The 22,401-nt window shown below is 36.9% G+C and overlaps 6 protein-coding genes across 6 annotated transcripts; 4 read left to right on the forward strand and 2 right to left on the reverse strand.

The window, feature by feature from the left end:
- Positions 1 to 104: 104 nt before the first annotated feature.
- GCK72_010127 (uncharacterized protein) lies at positions 105 to 5,760 on the forward strand (the record flags this gene model as incomplete). The annotated part of the gene is made up of 20 exons (XM_053727701.1): positions 105 to 188; positions 238 to 450; positions 497 to 589; positions 636 to 1,244; positions 1,295 to 1,413; positions 1,460 to 1,557; positions 1,605 to 1,750; positions 1,793 to 2,136; positions 2,188 to 2,467; positions 2,512 to 2,625; positions 2,668 to 2,977; positions 3,021 to 3,136; positions 3,187 to 3,581; positions 3,631 to 3,816; positions 3,863 to 4,195; positions 4,243 to 4,393; positions 4,448 to 4,870; positions 4,926 to 5,261; positions 5,308 to 5,655; positions 5,704 to 5,760. 20 exons carry the CDS (start codon positions 105 to 107, stop codon positions 5,758 to 5,760), a joined length of 4,755 nt encoding a protein of 1,584 aa, XP_053587278.1.
- Positions 5,761 to 6,078: 318 nt separating this feature from the next.
- GCK72_010128 (uncharacterized protein) lies at positions 6,079 to 6,550 on the reverse strand (the record flags this gene model as incomplete). Its single annotated transcript, XM_053727702.1, has 4 exons — positions 6,079 to 6,133; positions 6,180 to 6,242; positions 6,292 to 6,443; positions 6,521 to 6,550. 4 exons carry the CDS (start codon positions 6,548 to 6,550, stop codon positions 6,079 to 6,081), a joined length of 300 nt encoding a protein of 99 aa, XP_053587279.1.
- A 2,428-nt stretch (positions 6,551 to 8,978) lies between these two features.
- Positions 8,979 to 9,804, forward strand: GCK72_010129 (uncharacterized protein; the record flags this gene model as incomplete). Its single annotated transcript, XM_053727703.1, has 2 exons — positions 8,979 to 9,335; positions 9,388 to 9,804. 2 exons carry the CDS (start codon positions 8,979 to 8,981, stop codon positions 9,802 to 9,804), a joined length of 774 nt encoding a protein of 257 aa, XP_053587280.1.
- Positions 9,805 to 11,002: 1,198 nt separating this feature from the next.
- Positions 11,003 to 14,701, forward strand: GCK72_010130 (uncharacterized protein; the record flags this gene model as incomplete). The annotated part of the gene is made up of 14 exons (XM_053727704.1): positions 11,003 to 11,105; positions 11,155 to 11,251; positions 11,386 to 11,597; positions 11,753 to 12,009; positions 12,059 to 12,338; positions 12,384 to 12,478; positions 12,525 to 12,929; positions 12,982 to 13,236; positions 13,308 to 13,471; positions 13,516 to 13,714; positions 13,759 to 13,948; positions 14,002 to 14,333; positions 14,380 to 14,484; positions 14,615 to 14,701. The coding sequence occupies 14 exons, from the start codon at positions 11,003 to 11,005 to the stop codon at positions 14,699 to 14,701; spliced, it is 2,781 nt and encodes a 926-aa protein (XP_053587281.1).
- A 794-nt stretch (positions 14,702 to 15,495) lies between these two features.
- Positions 15,496 to 17,282, reverse strand: GCK72_010131 (uncharacterized protein; the record flags this gene model as incomplete). Its single annotated transcript, XM_053727705.1, has 8 exons — positions 15,496 to 15,592; positions 15,849 to 15,964; positions 16,031 to 16,363; positions 16,440 to 16,660; positions 16,710 to 16,796; positions 16,846 to 16,980; positions 17,030 to 17,153; positions 17,202 to 17,282. 8 exons carry the CDS (start codon positions 17,280 to 17,282, stop codon positions 15,496 to 15,498), a joined length of 1,194 nt encoding a protein of 397 aa, XP_053587282.1.
- A 2,613-nt stretch (positions 17,283 to 19,895) lies between these two features.
- Positions 19,896 to 20,180, forward strand: GCK72_010132 (uncharacterized protein; the record flags this gene model as incomplete). Its single annotated transcript, XM_053727706.1, has 1 exon — positions 19,896 to 20,180. The coding sequence occupies one exon, from the start codon at positions 19,896 to 19,898 to the stop codon at positions 20,178 to 20,180; it is 285 nt and encodes a 94-aa protein (XP_053587283.1).
- Positions 20,181 to 22,401: the final 2,221 nt, after the last annotated feature.

Below are 22,401 nucleotides of genomic sequence, written 5' to 3' on the forward strand. Positions count from 1 at the left end.
GACTGAGACCCGGAATTCCTCTACGCAATATCTACCCTCTAACATTTTTTAAATTAAAACAATTTTACATCACTGAAGTATAGCGACTTATTTTTTCAGTTAAAATGAGCAGTGATGTCGACTATCCGCAGGGATGTCTACCGATCGAGAACTCAACAAATGTATCACAACAAATTGAAAGACTACGAGTGAGTTTTTTTTCTCTTATGAATAAACACTACTTCAAGCTCTTTTCAGAAACTCGCTGCATGTCTGTATGATTGTAAAGAGAACAAAGATGAAGAAGTGAAATCCCCCACACGATTTGCCAGACTGTTCCAACACTTATCGCAGAGTTGCTTTCTGGATAATTCGAATCCCGACTTCCGTCTTCATCTCTCTTTGTGTTTAGCTCATATATTGCGAGTTTTCTTACCTGAAGTTCCGACTCCGACAGCTATTGAATTGAAGGTATTATTATCAATCTCGTTGGGATTAGCAAACAGTTTTGTTTTAGAACGTCTACATTCACATTTTCCGCACACTTCGAGGTCTCGGAGAAATCACAACGGACAGCCCGAAGTTCAAACATTTTTTCAATTTAGTCGAGGTTTTTGAAAAAGTTTTATATTTATCCCGCAGTAAAATCTTTTCAGGCTATCAAAGTTATCTTACATCCGATATCTGAAATGCAAGATTTCGACGAGAAAGAATCGATTCCCGTCGTTAGAACTCTCTTCAGAGAAATTCTGGGTCTAACTTGTGGGAAAGGATGGAATAAAAATGTGAAAGATAATAAAAAAGAAGGTTCTAGTGATGAAGAACCTATAGAAGAGAACAAAGAGGATGAGGACGAAGAAGATAAAAATATTGTTGAAAAAGTTCGAGAAGCTTTGGTGACAATTGGAAGAAAAGCATTAGGAGAATTGGATTATGTTCCCGCTGAAGTTCTTGATGTCATCTTTTATCACATTGCGTCTCCCCAGAGAACAAATTTCCCTGAAGCTCGTAATTTGGCTGAATCAATCATTTATTCTTGCATGCAAATCGATGCGGAACCCACAACCGAAGAAAAGACGAATCCATTGACGGCGTCTATTCGGAATGCTATGACAACCGCAGCTAAAGAAGGAAAGCTACCAGAAGAATATGAAATGACTGGGTCAGATAGCCGAAGTAAATTTTTTGATATTTTGCGAGTTTTACACTTCATCTCTACGAAATTAGTCTCTGGTGCAACTGAAGAACTCAATTTCTGGTTACAAGTAAGTTTATCAGAAAAATACAAAATATTACAAATATTTTCACTTTCCAGTCTGACAATGCGCAATATCGACTGGAAGCTGTGAAAATAGTAGGTTATTGTACACGTGACAGACATTGTCAATTCGGAATGGACTCGAGCGATGCAACTTGGACTGCCTTTTTGAATGCGTAAGTATCTTTTTAAGAATTGATTTCCCGTAATCTCATGTTGCAGAGCCAAAGATCAAGAAAGTTCAGTGCGAAAGGAATTTGTAACACAGTCGAAATCAGTTTTAGTCTCGAATCATTCACATCTTCGAGGCCAAATTATTAGTAAGCCCTTAAAATAATATTTTTCTTTTAGGTAATTTTTTTTTCAGATTGTCTTCTTCGCCTTTCCAAAGACCCTCAGGATGAAGTACGATTGAATGTAGTTCAGGCGGTAACAGAAGTGTCAAAAAGTAAATTAGAAGCAATTAGCGACAAATTATTAAAACTGTGTGCCGAACGGATGAAAGACAAGAAGGTAGTTCTAAAATATTAATCAAAGTTCAACAATATATTTCAGCCCAATGTAAGAAACGAATCTATTAAGCTGATGATGGACTTATATCACCATGTCATGACTTCTAAACCCCAGAAGTTCTATTCGAAAGATAGTCTTATTAACCATCAAGATACAGACGACACAACTTTACCATATACTGAGTCTGATAAGGAATGTGTTCGTTTTATTCCAAACGCGGTGTTCAACGTTTATCGTCTTACACAAAGAACTCCGGCTTATCTTGACTCCAGATTAATAATCGAACGATATGTTCAAAAGAACTTCATCCCTTATGAGATTGATCCCAAAGAAAGAATGAAAATTATGGCTGACATGTATAGAAATCTCGATGATATCGGGTGCTTGTGAGTTCTGTTTCAAAAATAAATCAAAAGTATGTTTTGAAATTGTTTCAGAATGTTTGGGGACATTGTTAACCGCTCCTCGCAACTTCGTCGCGCTATCATGGGAATTCTCAGCGGATTGGGCAAGTATCATTCAGACTCACCATCCGAATTTTCCGCTCAAATGAAAGATCGAATTCGTCGCATCATTCAAATTTTCCCAGATGCTTCTAATCTCGAAAAAGCGATGATGACATTCATTAACACGTTGAGTGAAAATTCCAATGTTTTCGATCTGGTCAAGAAGATGATGGGAGATTGTTATATTTCCAAAGAAAACGCTGATGACACGGTCAGTTAACACATGAACAAATAATTTGTAAATTCAATGTTCAGCTTACCGTGAGAAGATCCGTAGATGCTAAGTTAAAATCAAAACTTCAGCAGACTAGTTTCCGGCAATTCCTAGATCGAGTTATTCCGTTGAGTTTCGATAGTCCAGCTGCAAAGGTGAGGGGAGCAACTGGTTCTCATTATATGTTTTTCGTTCAGGAACTCATCCATCTCGTCTCAGAGACTGTCTGTGCTAAAATTGATTTAAAAAACTGGGCTCAAGGATGTTTCGAAAGAGACTTAGGTCTTCTAAAACTGTTCAGTGAATACTTCGCTCATGTTTTTGCTGACAAAGATATCGTGGAAGAGATTCGATCGAAAATCCTTACAACCGATGAGCCACGCGCCGTTGAAGTGGCTCTTCATGCACTAAGCAAAATTTTCCAAAATTCAAACTTCAAAACGAGGATGGAAGACGAGTCAATAAGAAGAGAAAAATGGTTTTTGAGCATTAGCAAAAACCTTAAAGGTGTTGTCTTTCTAAAATTCGTTTACATACATAACATTTTCAGAACTTGTAACTAGAAGTGATCCTGAACTACGTCGCAGCTGCAAGTTAGCGACTCGTTTACTCGCTGGTTTGTTGGGAAAAGATAAGGCTGTTGAGTTTTTTGACGGCGAATTTGATGTGAGTCGTCCCCGCTTGAAATGCAGAAAACTAGTTTCACATTTTTTCAGACTCTTCTTTATCGACTTGATCTTGAAACACCTGGATGTGCAAACTCTTTCCAAGTGTTAGCTGAAATTTTCCGAACTGACATCCCACATTACTTTTCTCGCATCATGGAAATTCTCGAATCCGATAAGATTGGACCGTTGATTATGACATCTCCACAACATGATGAAGAAGATCCTATTGAGTTCAATGACTTGATTCATTTCGAAAAACAGCCGAGTCCGAAGTACACGAGCGCAAAGGTCTACGCTGCCAAATTCGCTGCAAAAGTTCTGTCGTCTTGTTCTCTAGTTATCGACCCTGTTGACAAACAGGACATGGAACGAGTTGGTCAAAAGTTTATTGACCTTTCCAGTGAAATTATCGATAAGAACGGAGATTTGGGTGGGAGACAATGGTTAGTTACATTTTTTGTGAGCTTCAAGTCATGAAAGCAAGTTTTTCAGTGATCTCGAGAAAGCTCGTCTTCGTTCGACAGCTGCCGCATGCCTTCTTAAGCTTGCTACGATAATCACTTGGAGAACCAAAATGCACACCGGTCTTTACAAGAACATGTCCTATATGATTACAGATGAAGCATATTGTGTTCGTCTGTATTATGCACTACACATAAAGAAAGGTCTTGGCAGAAGGTAAATGGTGTTAATTTCGATAGACCCCACTATTTTTTTTAAACAGGCTTCCTATCGAATTCGCAGCATGTTATGGTTTGATCAACCTTGGATTAGTGGAAGAAGAAGGAGAGAATAAATTGGAAGGCTTTAAAACTATCTGTATGAATCAGGCACATCAATCATTCGTAGAGCGAAATGATGAAAAAGCTAATATACTGAATTTACAAGGGGCTCAAAGAACGATGTTCTGTGCAGAGACAGTTGTTGCCTATGTTGTCTGGCTCCTTGCTAACTATGGGAAATTAGAAAAATTAGAAGGCAACGCTGACAAAAATGATTCCGAAGATACATTGGCTCTGAAGGCTTCAAACGTGAACTTGCTGTCTGAATTGCAAGAGTATGTCTCTAATCCCTAAAAGCGTAAATGAGATTTTCTTATTCCAGATCTCTCTGGCTCGTTATTGATATGTTGAAAATCGCAAAGTGCAATATGCAAAAAGTTTGGAAATACTTTGAGAAGTTGAAGACATGTGGAGACAAGTCTATGCGTTCAGACGGTCGAGTGAGTACTGCGCAACTTCGAGAACATAACAAGGTGAGACGTTAGCTGTACTGTGACGTGTAAAACCTTAAACGGTGCTCTTTCTAGAAAATTTGGGCCATTTGTGATCTCGGAATTTCAATGATGCTTTATCGAGCAAAACTTCAAATGGAAGATCAAGAATCAAATGACACTGGCTTCAATCTTCAGTTTTTCTATGTTTGCAACGTAAAAGATAAAGCCGATCCATCCAATGTTTACGCTCCAGATGTTCTAATTAATAGTGAAAAACAGCGAAACGGAAGACTCCCGAAACCGGGACATGCATATCAAGTAACAGATATCACTGCTGAATTCTCTCCACCACCACAAAGTAACGAAACAAATGTTTCAAATTCATCAAAAAATGCATCAAAAAGAGGTGCTGCAAACACATCTACGACGAAGAGCAGAAAAGTAGGTGGTAAAAAAAATAGACGAAGTGGTGCATCGAAAGCCAGCGATGACGCTGAAGACGATAGTGTAATTAAGGTATAGTTTCTGTTGAAACATTCAAGAGTTATGTTTCTCAATGAAAAAATTTCAGTCTCCACCAGCTTCAAAGAAGACAAGAAGCAAACGGGGAGTATACGATCCACCAGAGGAGGAAGATGACGAAATGGAAATAATTCCACTGCCCAAACGTCGTGGAGCACCTCCCGTGACATTCGTTCCATCTTCCTCTTCCTCTAATGGCAACACTTCAAAGAATGGAACTTCTTCGCCAAATAAAAGTAACTCTAGAAAAGCGAAAGGACGACAGAACAGCAAGCAAGAAACCGAAATTGAGAGTAGTTCAGATGAAGAAGAAACAGAGAAAGCAAATGGTGTTTCTCTCGATAATCTCGTCATATCACCCATTCTGAATGAATCGTCTGGAAGGGTTCGCATAAAAATATTGAGAATTACGAATATTATTATTTTTGTAGGCTCGCCGAAGTGCTCGTACTATTGCTGCTACTGCCACTATCACTGCCTCTACTCCATTGGTGCCTCCGAAAGCTAAAAATATGAAACGGAAACGATCAGATTTTGTTCCGGAAGAAGGTGATATGGATTATGAAGATCCACCAATTGCCTCCTCTCCTTCACCGAAAAAGAGAACTTCTGCAAGAATTGCCCCATCCACTCCTACAACAAAGAAAGAGGCTTCTGCGACTGCTGCTAAAAAGCCAGCTTCCTCTAAATTTTCTAAGAAGTCACCTGCGAAGACAAATGGAACTTCGCCGAAAAAAAACAAATACGGACTGCCCATGGAAGAAGAGGAAGAAGAACAGGTTGTTATCAGATTTTCTAGAATTCAGTGAAGTTATATATAATTTCAGACCGCATCTACATCCCGACAATCCGTAAGAACACGAGCCAGGCTCTCCAAAAAATGATGCATTCATTTCAGTCATCCGCATCTAATTTTTTTTCACTTTTTTTTCATTACCTCTTCTAAACAGATTTGGATCTCACTTTGAATCTGAACGTTCCCTCAGTTTTTATACTTACCTCAACATTCTCAACTTCCCCACTGCACATATTTTGATAATCTTTCGATTAGATCTGTTATTCTCCGAAATTCAAAAGGTCCGTATTTCATTCCCTGCATCACAGTTTTCTCTCAGAAACCACATTATTGCCATCAAAAACTTAAAGCAACAAATACAGAATAAACTATTCATTCAACTTGTTTTTTTATATAAAAATAAAGTTCATGGTTTCGGTGGCTTCCCAGTTGACACATCTGGTGCAATTGATGCAACATTTCTGAAATAATTAGATTTTGAAAGGATACTAGCAAAAATTTTCCTACGCCAATGTGTCATCCGTAACATTTGCCTTCGTCTTTTCCAGAGGCATCGATTTTGGAACAGCTCTGAAATTGAATAGTTTCAGATACACCTAGCTGTGAAATATTTTCTAACTGAGAAATCGGACGATGTGCATCTTTTTTCGAAGTGGCGTTAATTGGAGTGTTCTGATCAACTAATTGCACGCGAGAATCGCCTTGAAACTTCTTTTTTGGTTTGCATTGAACAAGCGAATACGGAAAAAGAAGGAAGAAGACAATGTGAATCTAAACGTCTTTTTTTAATAATTGAAAACTTCAAATTTCTTTTGACTTCTGATTTGAAAATAATGAAAAAGTCTTACATGTTGCCAGAGAAACCAGAAAAAGTGCATTATTATGTGTTGAGGTTTTGATTGGAGTAAAAACGGAATGATACGAGATTTCTTGGTTTTTCGAAACTGAAATGAGATCTTATCTTGTTCTGTTTCAAGTTTTTGAAATAAAAGTTTTAAGATAAGAATTAAAAGATCACGTTCTTATTTCGAATGGATATAATACTGTGTGCTTGATCTTCTCAAACGTTCTTGTACTGACTGCCTCGAGCATAGGCCTACTGGCCATGTTACACATGCACCAAGTTGATCCGTTTCGGCTGATTTTTTAATATGTTAGTACCCTAGGAATTCTAAGAATTATATACCTTACCACATCAGGTTCCGCCCCCTTTGACCTACCGAAACGATCGATTGAAATTGAAAAATGAAAATGTTTCTAAACTTTTTTTTCTTAAAGATAGTGTCAAAATCTTTTCAGAAATTGATTGCTAGCCTTATTTTATGCTTTTTATAAAATAACTACTTTTTTCTAGCTCTCCTGCATCCCTGCATCATAGAGAAAAAATCACTTTTTTTGAAAAATTTGTCAATTTTTTCATTTTTTTTGGATTTTTCGGGATGACGAAGTACTGCGGCCCGAAGTAAATTTATGATGATAAGATACATATTTGTGTTGGCTATTCTAAAATATAAGTACCTTCTTCAGATTCCACTGTTATCCGATTTATGAACAAAGAAGTGCCGAAATTTGAGACATTTTAACGTACCCCACATGGTAAAAACTGACTGGGTGATGAAAATCAAAAATATTTCTGATTTGAGTTATTCTGAGATAGAATAGTACTCACACAAATTTTCAGACAATTCTGACCAGATTTCAGGGAGTTACAGACACCTCCTCCATTTTTTCAAGTCAAAAAGTTTGAGCTCTCGTAACTTTTCAGATGATGGCTCAAAGTTTATGAAACTTTGAGAAGATAGTGGAATATACTTTACAAACACGAATTCATAGCTTGAAGATGATTATAAAAAAGAATACTGGCATTTCATACGCCAGAACATATCAGTATCGTAGCCCCTTGAAGCTATCAGATATGAAATGAAACGAAAGTTGAACAAAACGACAAAAACTGACATTCATTTATTTATTTGTGTTTCTGAAGTATATTTCACTGTTTTCTCAAAGTTTCTAAGATTTTGAGTAATAATCTGAAAAGTTACGAGAGCTTAAATTTTTTGACTTGAAAAAATGGAGGAGGTGTCTGTAACTCACTGAAACACGGTCAGAATTGTCTGCAAATTTGTGTGAGTACTATTCTATCTCAGAATAACTCAAACCAGAAATATTTTTGATTTTCGTGACCTAGTCATTTTTACCATGGAGGGGGTACGTTAAAATGTCTCAAATTTCGGCACTTCTTTGTTCATAAATCGGCTAAACAGTGGAATCTGAAGAAGGTACTTATATTTTCGAATAGCCAACACAAATATGTATCTTATCATCATAAATTTACTTCGGACCGCAGTACTTCGACTAGCCGAAAAATCCAAAAAACATGAAAAATTGACAGTTTTTCAAACAGTGATTTTTTCTCTATGATGCAGGCAAGCTAGAAAAAAGTAGTTCTCTTGTAAAATGCACAAAATAAGGCTGGCAATTAATTTCTGAAAAGATTTTGTTCTTATCTTTCTAAAGAAAAATGTTTATTTTTCAACTTTAATCGATCGTTTCGGTAAGTCAAAGGGGGCGGAGCCTAATGGGGTATGGTATAAAATTTTTAGAATTCCTAGGATACTAACATATTGAAAAATCAGCCGAAACGGATCAACTTCGTACATGTGTAACATGCCTGTAGGCCTATGCTCGAGCCAGTCAGAGATTGTCTCTTAAGTGAGAGATTGCGGGAGAGTCGACCGAATGACCTTCTCACATTCCAAATGGCACATGAATTGTGGCGTTTATTCTCATTCCTTCACCCTAGAAATGCCTAATTCAATGTACTGCCCGATCAGTTCTCCATGTACTGCCCGAAAACCATACCTTACCCCATATAATAGTGGTTAACTGTCCCAAGTATCTTCTGTATTTTCGATTCCTATTATCTGCTTCAATTATAACAACAATTTGAATGTTTGCAACTTTTTCTAATCTCTTCATTGGCTACCTCTTTTTCATAGATACAGTAACCCTGTAGTCGGAATAGCTTTGTGGGATTATAGGAAACAACAACTCCCAGGCAGAGAAAACCTCTTCAACTGACACCCTTCGAGAAGCATACACACCCACATAAATATTCATTAGGGAAGAAGAATATGCCACAAGGTTTGAAATCTCTTCGTTGCTCTCTCGTTTCCTTTTCTCACTCACACTCTCTTCATTCCTCTCATCGTCTTTATACTCTAACCCCTCTAACCACGAGGCCCACTATCGACCAGCGCACCAAACGGCACAACAAGGGTCTCTGACGATACTCTAATTCTCAAAATGGTTCCATCGGCTTACTGTCCGATGGGCTCTCCATCTCTTCTCAACGGAGACTTCTATGAGAATTTAGTTCATCTCAAAGATTTCTCATGGAGTCCAATGTTGGCAGCTGTTACTCAAAACCAAACTTCTTCACGTGAAGGTTCTGTCATCGATTTTGTTGAACAGACTCTTCCAGAGTCTGCAATTTCCGCTATCATTGTTCTACTCTACGTTATTATCTTTGAAAGGATCATCAACAAGTGCGTCTCTTTCTTAAAAGTTACAAGAAAAATGAAAATTGCTGCAAGTGTGTCTCTCGCTTTCACCTTGATATCGTTCACAATCTCAGTGGTCTGTTTCCGAATGTCACCAAATGTAGGTTTTTGTGATTTCATTGACTAAATATTGATCAAACTTCATTTTACAGATTCTCCCGCTCTTCTCTCTTATGATCATCTACACCCATTTTTTCATTATCGCATTTGCCTTTTTTGATCATTGCGACAAGTCTATTAAAGCAGTATGGAAAATTACCAACTTCCAATTTCAATGCTCGAAAATCGTGATTGTCATCATTGAAATTCTTCTCTTCTTCTTCGCTCCAACATACCGCCCAGAACCAGGACACTGTCCTCTTCATATTACACGTATGACCATGGAATTCTTCTTCTACGCGACAATCATCTATTCCCTCCTGACTTATATGATAATCATAGAAGCGTGGACAAGCTTGACTGCCGATGAGTTCACTCTAAAAGAGAATAAAGAAATCATTGGAAAAATTGTGAAGAAGAAGGATTTTGGATGGATCACATACACTGATGAGGTGAAACCATTGGCCTAAAATTATATTCATTGATATAATGTATTTTTTATTTTTTAAGACTGATATTTTGTGAAATAAATCTCGTTCTCTAAATATTATTGATTAACTTCAGGGTGTCCTCTGTGTAGGACCACAGAGGGGAAACTATAAATTGCATTCTTCATTGGCTCAACCGTGATGATTAGTTTGCCATCTGGTCAAAGAAAGAGGTCAACACTCATAGAGCACTGACCACTAGGTGGTCAAGAAAATATATTGAATAACACGATTCGAATATATCACTGGCTCCTCTCCAGTGGAATTTCCTATCAATAAATTCAGTTTCTATGAAACATGAAACTCAGAAAAAAAAACAGAAAACAGGCAGAAATAATTGTTTGTTTTCAGGATAGACACAAAATAAAATGTACCATGTGACTACACGGGTGATAAAATCTTACTGTCAGACTTCTTTGAACTGGTTTATTTCTCGGTAACAGCTCGAGCTTTCTCGGTAACGCTAGCTCCTGTTCAGCGTAGATTTTATCATACTTTATTAGATGGGGAACAGCCTCGTAATATGAGCAATCTCTCTTTAGTATAAATGATAAAATACTGAGACGAAACTTTTTTGGAAGAAATATGTTGTTGAGAATTCCGAATCTCTGTTTCCCTAACCAAGTGCCATCATCGCTCTATAAATAAATGTAAATTTCAACAACTTTTCCTCGTAACTTCATCTTATTTCATAAATTGAAAAGAGGTTCCTTCGCGTCCGCTCTTTCTCAAAATGAAGATGTGCCCCATCCCAAGTGTCTCTCTTCTTCGGAAGGGAGGACGTTGATTGGCCATCTTTCTCGAATTCTCTTCTTCTTATATACTATTTAAACGCTCAGAGGTGAGTCTGAAATGCAATTTAGGGTTTGCGAGTGCTCCGCTCCCTTCGGCTCCTTCTCTTTACACACTCAGTTGGCTGCAGACGGACACAGGAGGGTCCTCCAATTTTTCTTCGTTTCGGTCACTTCATACTTTTCCGAAAAAGTATTTCTTCCTTTTCTTTTGACCTTACTCAGTCACATCTTTATTCTTAGTTTCCTTGTCATGTGTTAATCCGTAAAAGAAACACATTTTCACATTCAATTTGTCGTCACAATGAAGTAAAGGATCAAATTTCGGAGAAGAAAGGGTGAAGAGCGAAAAGAAGATGTCTTCGTTGACACATTCTAGTGCATTCAGAATGGTTTCATCAAGCAGAAAGAGTTGGAGAAATATGCTGACTGTTTTGTTCTCACTACTCAATATAACACGAGTTGAACCATATCCAAGTCACATTATTATCAGTAAGTTATCCTATAATTGTTTTTTAGTCATGAACTTCTCGAATTTCAGAATCATTTGGTAATAATGAAGAAGTATCGAGAGTTGCTCTTAAAGCAATGGAATACACATCAGATCATATCAATTCTAGAGATGATGTTCCTTTTAAGTGAGTCGGTAGATGCTGAATATCAAAATATTAATCGATAGTTTTATCGATTGAAGTTAAACAAAATATAACTTTCGAGTTTTTGAAAAATCAGTTTTTATTAGGTCGTATTCTTACAATTCTTTACTTTTCAGACTAGCTTTCGATCATCGAGTTGTTGAAGAAGGAGCTGCAGTTTCATGGAATATGGTAAACGCAGTTTGCGATGAATTAAAAGAAGGAGCAATGACATTACTCTCAAGTGTAGATGGAAAAGGAATCGAAGGAATTCGAGGAGTTTCTGATGCACTCGAGATGCCTCTTATATCATTAACTGCACCCACAAATGATGAACAACAACAGTTTGGTAATCTATTCGAAGTATCCGTGAGACCCCCAATCAGTGAACTTCTGGCTGATTTCATTGTTCATAAAGGATGGAGTGAAGTTCTTGTTATGATTGATCCTCTTCATGGCGAGTCTGTTAATGATCTTTTCAACTAGAAGTTCAATTATTTCCAGCAAGTCTTCATCTTCCATCTCTATGGAGACATCTTCGTACTCGAACGAATACTTCTGTGAAAGCATCAATGTTTGATTTACCTGCAGATGAAACACAATTTGAAACATATCTGATGCAATTCAATATGATGAGAAATAATGAAACAAACAGGATTTTAATAGACTGTGCATCTCCGAAACGACTGAAAAAACTTTTGATCAATATTCGTTCCGCACAATTCAATCAAGCAAACTATCATTATGTTCTTGCGAATTATGTAAGTGAATATTATCGGATACAACTCATTTTAAAAATCAAACGTTCAGGACTTTCTACCGTATGACCAAGAAATGTTCCAAAATGGAAATATCAATATTTCTGGATTCAATATAATCAACAAAGATGGAAGAGAATACTGGTCATTGAAAAAGCATCTGAAGACGTCGACATCTCTGGGAGGAGGTGATGATGTGAGTGTCGAAGCTGCAGTTGGACATGATGCAATGTTGGTGACGTGGCACGGATTTGCAAAATGTCTTCAGGCAAATGATTCCTTATTTCATGGGACATTCAGACATCGTCGGTTTTTCAATCGGGGATTTCCAGGTTTAGAGATAAAGTTAATCTTTGGTTTCATTATTTGATTTCCAGGAATTTACTGTGATCCACTCTCTGATCGTTCTCATCCAAATCGTCCATTTAGTTCCTTCGAACATGGCAAAACCATCGGAGTTGCATTTCGAAATGTAAGAATTGCAATTTCAGATTTATTTTTTAATAACTGACTTTTAGATGCAAATCGGAGCGAAGGAAGGCACTTTGACTGGAAATATCGAGTTTGATCGTTTTGGAAATCGTAAAAACTTCGATGTCTCGATTGTTGATTTAGTTTCAAATACAAAAGCAACTTTCAATTCAAAAGAAATTCTTGCTTGGCGTCAAGGTGTTGGATTCTTTTCGAATCGGACTGTGGCTCAACATTCAAGAAAGAGTCAAAGTGATCACAAGGACAATCAAGTGATTGTACTCACAAACTTAGTCGCTCCGTTTGTTATGATAAAAAGAGAATGCGTTGAAATGGCAAATCTGACAGAGTGCCAAGGAAATAACAAGTTTGAAGGATTTTGTATTGATCTGTTGAAGCTATTGGCTGATAAAATCGAAGGGTTCAACTATATAATCAAGTTAGGAACAAAGGTAAATTGTCTTTTTTGGATCAAATTCAGAAATTATTTCTAACGAAGTTCAGGCGGGATCAAAACAGCCAGATGGAAGTTGGGATGGTATGATTGGAGAACTTCTGAATGGAAACGCCCATGCTGTGGTTGCTTCTTTAACAATCAATCAGGAGAGAGAACGTGTCGTAGATTTCTCAAAACCATTCATGACAACAGGAATTTCAATTATGATCAAGAAACCGGACAAGCAAGAGTTTTCAGTTTTCTCATTCATGCAGCCGCTCAGTACCGAAATTTGGATGTACATCATTTTTGCTTATATTGGGGTGAGAGTTTTCGAATGTTATCTAACAGATTTACTCTCAAATTAGGCTGACCTTCAACACGTTTGTTTCAGGTATCCGTTGTGATATTCTTAGTTTCAAGATTCTCACCGTATGAATGGAGAGTTGAAGAAACATCAAGAGGGGGATTCACAATTTCAAATGATTTCTCAGTTTACAATTGCTTGTGGTTCACTTTGGCAGCTTTCATGCAACAGGGAACTGACATTTTACCAAGGTAAAAATTATAAATTATAGAAAACAACTAAAGTAATCTATCAGATCAATCTCGGGACGTATTGCATCTTCTGCTTGGTGGTTTTTCACTATGATTATAGTTTCTTCTTACACTGCCAACTTAGCCGCTTTTCTGACGCTTGAGAAAATGCAAGCTCCAATAGAAAGTGTCGAGGATTTAGCGAAGCAAACGAAAATAAAGTACGGAATTCAGGGAGGTGGATCGACCGCTTCGTTTTTCAAGGTTTCGGAAAACTTCTTTTCGTTTTTCAATTATTGTCTCTTTAGTACTCATCCGTTCAAATATATCAAAGAATGTGGAGATATATGGAATCTCAAGTTCCTCCAGTATTTGTTGCTAGTTACGCAGAAGGAATAGAAAGGGTTCGAAGTCACAAAGGAAGATATGCATTTCTATTGGAAGCAACTGCAAACGAATATGAGAATACACGAAAACCATGTGATACTATGAAAGTTGGTATGTTTCTTTGTTCAGAACTTGAGATAAACGTTTTCAATTTCTTTCCTTAGGAGCTAATTTGAATAGTATCGGATACGGTATCGCCACTCCATTTGGATCTGATTGGAAAGATCATATCAATCTTGCAATTCTGGCTCTTCAAGAGCGTGGAGAGCTAAAGAAGTTGGAAAATAAATGGTGGTACGACAGAGGTCAATGTGATGCGGGAATCACTGTTGACGGGTCATCAGCTAGTTTAAATCTTTCGAAAGTGGCTGGTATATTCTATATTTTGATGGGCGGAATGGTCATTTCAATGTTAGCTGCTCTTGGTGAATTCTTGTATCGAAGCAGGATAGAGGCACGAAAATCAAATTCAAATTCAATGGTCGCCAATTTTGCGGTATGTGGTTTTGAAAAGAAAAATAAACCAAATGGTTGTGTTACAGAAAAACTTGAAAAGTGCATTATCATCTCAACTGAGATTGTCAATTGAAGGAGGAGCAGTAGCACAACCTGGATCACAATCACATAATGCAATAAGGAGGCAACAGGTTAGCCTAACTGATAATACAGTCAATGAAACAAATCATTCTTTTTCGTGTAAGAAAATCTGTATGTTCTTATTTTGTGCTGAATGATTCCTGACTCATTCTCAGAATAAGAATAGTTGGCAAATTTCAGGTTGCTGCATTCCTTCCAGCCAATGAGAAAGAAGCATTCAATAACGTGGATCGTCCTCCAAGCACTCTCTATAATACAGCTGTTTGAGCCAAACAATATTTGTGATTCTCAGGGAAAAAGTTATACAAAAGGTGTTTTATAAAATTCATTTTGTTTCCTGTTGTGTCTGTCTGCCGGAAAATATAGAAAATGAAATTTCACGGAGGCGACTGATAACATTGTTTTTCTTTCTTGCTCTTCTGGTATTTCTTAATGTGTTGTGCTCAAAAGAAAGCGATCACACTTTATTAAACGAGACTTCTTAAAAATCACAAAAAGACAGGAAAACTAGGTCAGAGAGAAGTGTAACCCGTATCTACAAACCAATGAATTAATCATAATACAGCTCGAAATAAAACAGAAAAATGCTTTTCACAAATGGACATGGCGACTTTTAGGAAACATTGAATCCCTGAACGACCCGTTTCAAAGGTGACTCACAACGAAAACACAGGAAAAACATGACGGGGACTGGGAGGAAAAAGAGAAGAAGAAGAAGAGAAAACGGACTGATACCAGTAGAAGATAGTAAAACTCTGAAATGAAAATGAAATGGGACAGATGGTATTTACACACAAAATGTTATTGAGGAGAAAAGCTGAGAAGTGGTAGGTCACCGGGAGACAGAAAAAAGGAGAGTGAATTGGGTTGGGTGTATGTATACACGTAGATATACACACTGAATCTGAATCTATTCCCGTATTAACGGGGAAAATCGATATCGATGAAAAGTTGAATGTCACGGATGAATGATTGAGAAGTGGTAGAAAGGGAAAAAAGATTGGTTGAAAATAATACACCTAGAAAAAAGATAAAGGAGAATCAAAGAAGAAGAAGGGAGATTATGTAGAAGAAGAAGAACACGGATCCTGTAAAAAGTGGACGTGTGTCCGTTCGAGTTCTGCTTCGTCGTGAACTGTTTCGATAGATGTTTGACTCCTGAAAATTGCATTTTATTAAATATAATCTGGTGTTTACTAGAGTTTGTTAGAGAGTTGTAAGCGTTTTTCCAGGGACCAGGGTGTATTTTCATTAAAAAGATTAGCCGACACCTAGGTTTGAATAACCTCGATTACGTCAAATTATCGAAATCCAGACAAATGGAAGAGAACCCTGGAGTTGTTGAACGAGAACTCGGCCATCTTCACGAACAGTTTATTGTTGTTTTTCAACTATTATGGATTCAGAATCTTACCTCAATGAAGCGGAGCTTGCACTTGATTGACATGTACTCGTTCGTGATTGGAATCCGCTTGACCCCGTTGTCTTATCACTGTTCAAATCGCTTTTATCGCGACTGCTGTTCGTTGTCTGAAAACGAGGAATAGGTTGATGTGTTGAACTGGAAACCTTTAACAGCGATCAATAGAAACTTACATTTGTTCCAAAAGTTCCAATTTGAACTCCCTGCAGACCAGGTCCTCCAGTTGGAAGTTTCTTCCATTTCGGACCAACATGCTCATCAAGACTGGCATCCAAGAACGTTGACAGTGTGTAAATACGCCAGTGTTCACAGATACCGAGTCCAAGACCACAAAGAACACAGAGAATTCCCATTGAGAAAATGAGATAAAAACAGAAAGAGAAGGTGGCTGTTAGGTCGACTCTTTCGAAGTTTTCACCAGTGAAAGCTATCCGAAGTTCGCATGGAGACAGTAGTAAATAGACAAGACAAGCAATGAGACACGAGATTCCAGTGGCCAGAATTGACTGAAGTGAACATTTGAAAGAATAATAAAGTTGGTGTTCTTTTAAGAGATTCTGTCAGGATTGACATTTAGCTCACCTTATAAGCATTATGTGGTAACAGAAATAGTAAAACCACTGAAAGACACCAACAAGCGAATGCAAACCAAACGGCTGCATGTGTGTAATGTCCAGCAACTCGATAATGTCTTCCCCAATCAAAAGCATCTTGATTCAAAGAGAAATATTCGAGAACACTGAGCATTGGATACGGTAGACCGTTTTCCAAACCGTGGTGTAGTGCTTCTGCCATTGATGAGACTGAAACAAATGCTTAAAGATAAAATACATCGAAGAAAGCGAAGCTTACTTCCAGAAATATCAAATCCTTCATTGTAGTACAATTCAGTCATGTCACTTCCGGGAAGAACATCATTTGAAGAAAGTAATCGTTCGACTGAAAACTCTTTTCACTTACTCTCTGAAAACTCGTTCAATGAACTCACATTTCAATGTAACATTCACTTTTTGCAACCCGATCTCAACACCAATTTTGGCCAATATCCTCTCATTTGAGTGGCCACGAAACTGAGTGTAGATCATTTGAGAACCCGACGCCCAACACGGAAGAATCAGAGACGCTGAAATGAAAAAATACGTTCAAAAATTCTGAAAATCAGAAATGATTACCTATTAAAGAAGCGCCCACGACTAGCATGAGAACATATGTGACTGTGGTTATTACTCTTTTCCGCCTCACTCCTGGTAATATTAGAAGGTAGGCAATAAAAGGAATTAGAAATACCGAGAATATCTGAAAATATTATTAAACGAGTTTTCTGAATATTCGAAAGAAACTCACCACAAAAGCGTGCATGTTGAAATTAGGAATAGCCGCATTTGGATAGTCAGACGGACTCGGATTTCCACCGAACCACAGCATCTTCTGATTTTTCTTCTGATTTTAAGATCGGTTCGTTTCGATTATTGGTTCGTCTGAAATGCAGCAAAATGATGAGAATTATATTGTAGTAGACAAGAATAGAGTCTCTTTGAGAAGTGAAGAGTTCAAGAACAATTTGAACAATTTATATATAAAACGTGGGTTGGGGCGGGTGGTCAGAGTAAATAAAAGAGGCGGAGTCAAGGAGCCTATGTGTCGTTTTGAAATATATTTTAGAGTTTATTTATTTGTTTTTGCTTATTTTTCATACTTGACTTTGATATTTCTCATGTAGTCTTTGTCTATTTTCCGGATGATGATGCATTTCTTGTTATCACAAAAAAGGGAAAAGCGGAAAAACTTCGAAAATAGAGTTAAGGTTAAGAAAAAGTAAACAAAAACAGTTTCCAAAGATAAACAGCATTTCGAAAAAAAAGAAGTAGTCGAATACTTTTTCAGACTGAAATCAAGAAGAATGGAATAGAAAAAGCAGAACTTTAAATAAAGAAGGAATATAAAAAAGAGACTGGAAAAAGGAAGTTATTGAGCAAATATTGATGGGGGTAGAGGGGAGGTGATGAAAATAGGTTGGCAGGCGGAAACCGGAAAAGTTCAGTTATATTTGTAGGAGGAGGTGCTAGAAGTTTGCAACTAACAAACTTTTCGAGACGAAAGCGAGATGGTAATAATTTGCAAATATTTAGATTGATGGGGTGAAAATTTGGAGAGGAGAAAGGGGATGATGGGTGCAATAAAAAGTGAAACGTTTATCTTTAGAGATTTTGATTGAAAGTTTGAAAAAAAGGTTAGATATGGGGTTAGAGAGATGGAAAGATCGAGTCTGTGAATTTCAAAAAGTATTGACGGAGGTTTACTGTAAGAAACGACGGGTGATTTGTTGTAGAGTCAACTAAAGCTATCTGAGGTAGGTACGGGGGAAGTTTCGAAACTTTCCAAAAACTCCAGTACTGTAGTATCTACAGTTCCAATTTTTTAAAATGCATCTTTGCTGGAAAGAAGACTTTAAGAATGGATGTTCTGGATGCGTGTGGAATCATTTTTAGAACTCTCTGTTTGAAGCATTTTCTTGTGCATTTTCCAGATTTGCACAAAATTTGTAGAAGACAAATAAACCTGAAGTTAAAAAAGGTGAGAGTGGACGAAAATTGCACTCTAGAAGAAAATTGGCATCTTGACCTCTTTTCCCTCTTATTCTCACTAATATTTGTTTGTTTTCTTTTAATTCGAAACCATCAAACACATGTTTCAATTAATTGGTTTCGTTTACTGATTACAGAAGAGAGGACTTGCGAGAAATAAACAGAAGGAGAAACCGAAACCAAAACGGGCGAGATGAGAAAAAGATGGTGCCCGAAAAGGGAAAGTTAGAGAGACGACGAATACGAGAGAGGACCGAAAAAGAAGAAAAAAGAGGATGCTGTAATAGAAAAAGGTCAAGCTAATACTACTATATCAGTGACGATAGTGGTTGTCAAGAAGAAGGAAAATTGAAGTAAAAAGAAGAAAAAGAAGAAGAAGAAGAAGACTTCTTGAAGTAGAGACTTCTCTTTTGTTTTGATATTTTATGAGAGAGAAAACAAAAAACTTGTAAAACAATAATCATAATGATTGAAAAGGGAGGAACAACACATTCAAACACTTGAATGTAATACGTGTCCATTGGAACGTCTCTGGAAAAGAAAACTCGAAAATTATTGAATCTTTCTACTTCCGATTTTTGCCAAAAAACGATAGGTAAACAAGAAAAAAGACAAGGAATAAACATTGAGTGGGTTGATTCTTTTGGAGTTCGAAATGAGAATAGATACATGTGGAAGAATTCGAAAAAAGAGGGAATTACCTATTTCTCTTTTTAAAGATTAGCTGAATCGTGAAGATAAAAAGAAACTGTTTGAGAGACGAGATGTGAAAACGGCGGTAGACTTGTCGCGTAACGGGGCGAACTGTTGCTATCTGGTTGACAAATCTAGTTGGTTGTACTTATCTCTCTGTCAAAATTCGGTTCCACCTCTTCTTTTCATCTAAACACCAATACCGTCATGAGAGATGTCGACAAGAAAATCAAATTTCAGCTCTCAAGAATTTAGATTTTTATCGGAATTTGAGAAATACGAGATAAAAAGTTCTTCAGGTTTTATGAATGAGATATTACGAGAGAGTTGATCGTGCACTTTCGATACTTTTCAAGACAGTTTTATATACGAGAAGCTGAATCATAAATAATTGAACACAAATTTAGAGGATCCAGAATTAAAGAGAGTCCAACCATTTAAGGAGTTCTGTTCAACACGTGTTATCTAAAATATGTACGTCTTTTACCATCGTCATTACATTCCTCCCTTATTTCTCAAGAACTACAGTATATTTCAAACGATGAAAAATACTTGAATCCTAAAAACTCGCAAACCCAATCTCTTCTAACAATCAGCTGCCCATAAAATAATCGCTCTTTGTACTTTATTTACAACTAAATATCGTCCTTTCGTCTTCTTTTTCTCTTTTTTGGATCTTATCTCATTTTTAAATCTAGTAATCTAACGGTTCCACTCATTCACCTCAAAACGTCAAAACGTCACATGCTAACAACGAAAAATGGAATGTAAATCTAAATTTCTAGCTCACTCGATTCTTATCTTTTTCCCTCTTCTTCGACCCTTCTTCGCTCTTCGCCAACCGATTCAGATTGCTAGATCAAGTCAAGGTCGGAAAAACGTCAACGGAATTCGGTTTGACGAGAAAAAGGAAAAGAACGATGAAGGAAGTAAGGAAATCAGACAACAATTAAGAAGAGAAGAAGACAACATGGTGTCAATCGTCATTTTTATCAGAATTCTTCGCTTGACGTCGCCGGATAGCTATCAACTGATGCTGTTATAGTTGTGTCAAGAACGGTAAACAAACAAGGAACCAAGTAAGAAATAATTGAAGAGTTGTCTGAGTTGTTTCCAAATCCTCATTTAAAAAATGTTTTTTTTCTTCTAATTAGATCGGTTTCATTGGCTCTGCATAGTTACTTTTTTAACGTGTTTCTAATTCTTCTGATGGCGCGTGCCAAAGATTGCGAGGGCGGTTGTAGGAGGAGTAGGTGACCTAATCTTTGCGCTTACGAATTTTTGTGTACTTTTTTATGAGCGAGAGGGAAATGAGACAGACAAAGTTGGTCAAATACTACGGAGTTATTTGTTACTTGCACAAACTGATTTTGGTGCTGGTCAAGCAATTGCTCGAAGGATTAAACGAATTATCGGAGTGGTCATTTAGGGAAAGAAATGGAAAAAACACTGGTACGGTACTAACTTCCTCAAAAAAAGAAAAATAAAGTGAGGTCAAATTATTATTTGTATTGTCCACTTGAGTACTTTGCAAATCAATTCAATCATTGGAATTGCAATTTCCGGAAGTTGAGAAAGGTTTGAACGATCATAACTCAAGAATAGAAATTAATGTAGGACAAGGAAACTTTTAAATTAAAAACTATTGAGTTTAGTTTGATGTTCCTCTTGAAATATACAGTTTTATTGCAGAATTCGAGAAGATTCTAATCTGATTTAACAAAAAATTAAATGAGCTCTAAAACATTTTCCGCTCAGTTCAACTATAAAGAAAAATTTCGATTAGAAAACTTTTTTATGGCAATTTACGTAGTTTGAGCTTATATTGGTATTCATTGTACAAAATTCTAAAAATGAAAGACTTTCTACAGTACTCCAAGTCAGGTTACCTAAGATCTAACATTTCAGAAAGTAGTAAAGAGTAATTCTCATTCCAATCATTTTATATCAAACAAAAGTTCCCAGAAAAAAGGTGTGGATGATTTCTGATCATCTTCATTTTTCGTTCGAATTTGGAAGCGACCACTGGCCAAACGGTTTCTCTTTTTCTCGCAAACGACCACATAATTCATTAGGAGAGAATTCGAGAAATTTGTCGCCCCGACGTCTCCGAAAAAACCCAGAATTCCCCAAAAGAAGAGGTCAAAGAGGGAAACCTCCGAATTGGTCATAGATTCTTCAAATAGTTACAGCTTTGTAAGATTAAAAGGGCGATTGGTATACAATGTAAAAGAAAAAAAGAAAAAGAGAAAGGGAAAAAGGAAAGAAAATAAGAAGAAGAAGATGGCCTCGAATTAAAAATGATACGGTAACTGATCCAGGAAATAAAAAAAAGAAAGAAGAAGAAAGAAGGAAGTTACCTAGTAACCCAGTAACCTTTTTGGCTGAATAAGCCAAACTTATAGAAGATAAAACGTGTCGTCTTCAGTCATTCATACATCTTTTCCCTCAAAAAACGTCAAAGATACATGGAAAAATGATAGAGAAAGAGACGATGAGACAGGATAGTTTTTGGGTGAGCGATAGTCAGATAAACAGTTTTTGCGGTTTTTGCATCTCTCAATGTGTCTTCGTTTCCTTTTGACGTGTATTTATGTTATAGAAGAAGTCTAGAAGAAAAGGAAATAGAAGAAAATAGGAATTGAGGTTCTCGTCATTTTGTAGGTTTTGTCTTTTTGTAAATATTGAAATGGAACTTTGGTGATAAGTGAAAAATACAATGGAGATACTGTCAGCTCGAATAAAAGTATCAGTTCGAAACGAGTTGGAGAAACACCTGTTTTGGAAAAAAGTTATTGCAAACAGGTGGAAGAGTTCAACTAGAAATATTAAAGTTACACGGATACAAAAGGAATTCCGGGAACCCCGAAATACAAAGTACAGTATGCATCCAGCTATTCGTGGGAAAGATGTCAAAATGATTTTAAAAAAGTGTCAAGAAACAGGGTGTGATAAGTTAAAAAGAGCTTAAGGTTCTAATCTGATCGATTTTAAGGAAAAGCCATTGAAGAAGAGAGGATAAGAGAGTAGAGAGGTTCATCTGCGCAGAGAGAATACGAATGACAATTGTCTCTTTTTCTCTCTATATCTCTCTATCTCTAGAATATAAGAAAATAACCAGGAAACCGAATGAATCTCTCTGCGTTGCGCAATATTCTCTGTGTTGCGTAACGGTTGATACAGACAAAAAAGGAGAATGAAGAACGCGAATTTTTCGGAAATAAAAAGAAAACATATACAGAAAACCAATTCAGTGATAATGATAA

This window comes from Caenorhabditis remanei, chromosome III (assembly GCF_010183535.1).
Source record: "Caenorhabditis remanei strain PX506 chromosome III, whole genome shotgun sequence".
Lineage (NCBI taxonomy): Eukaryota > Metazoa > Nematoda > Chromadorea > Rhabditida > Rhabditidae > Caenorhabditis > Caenorhabditis remanei.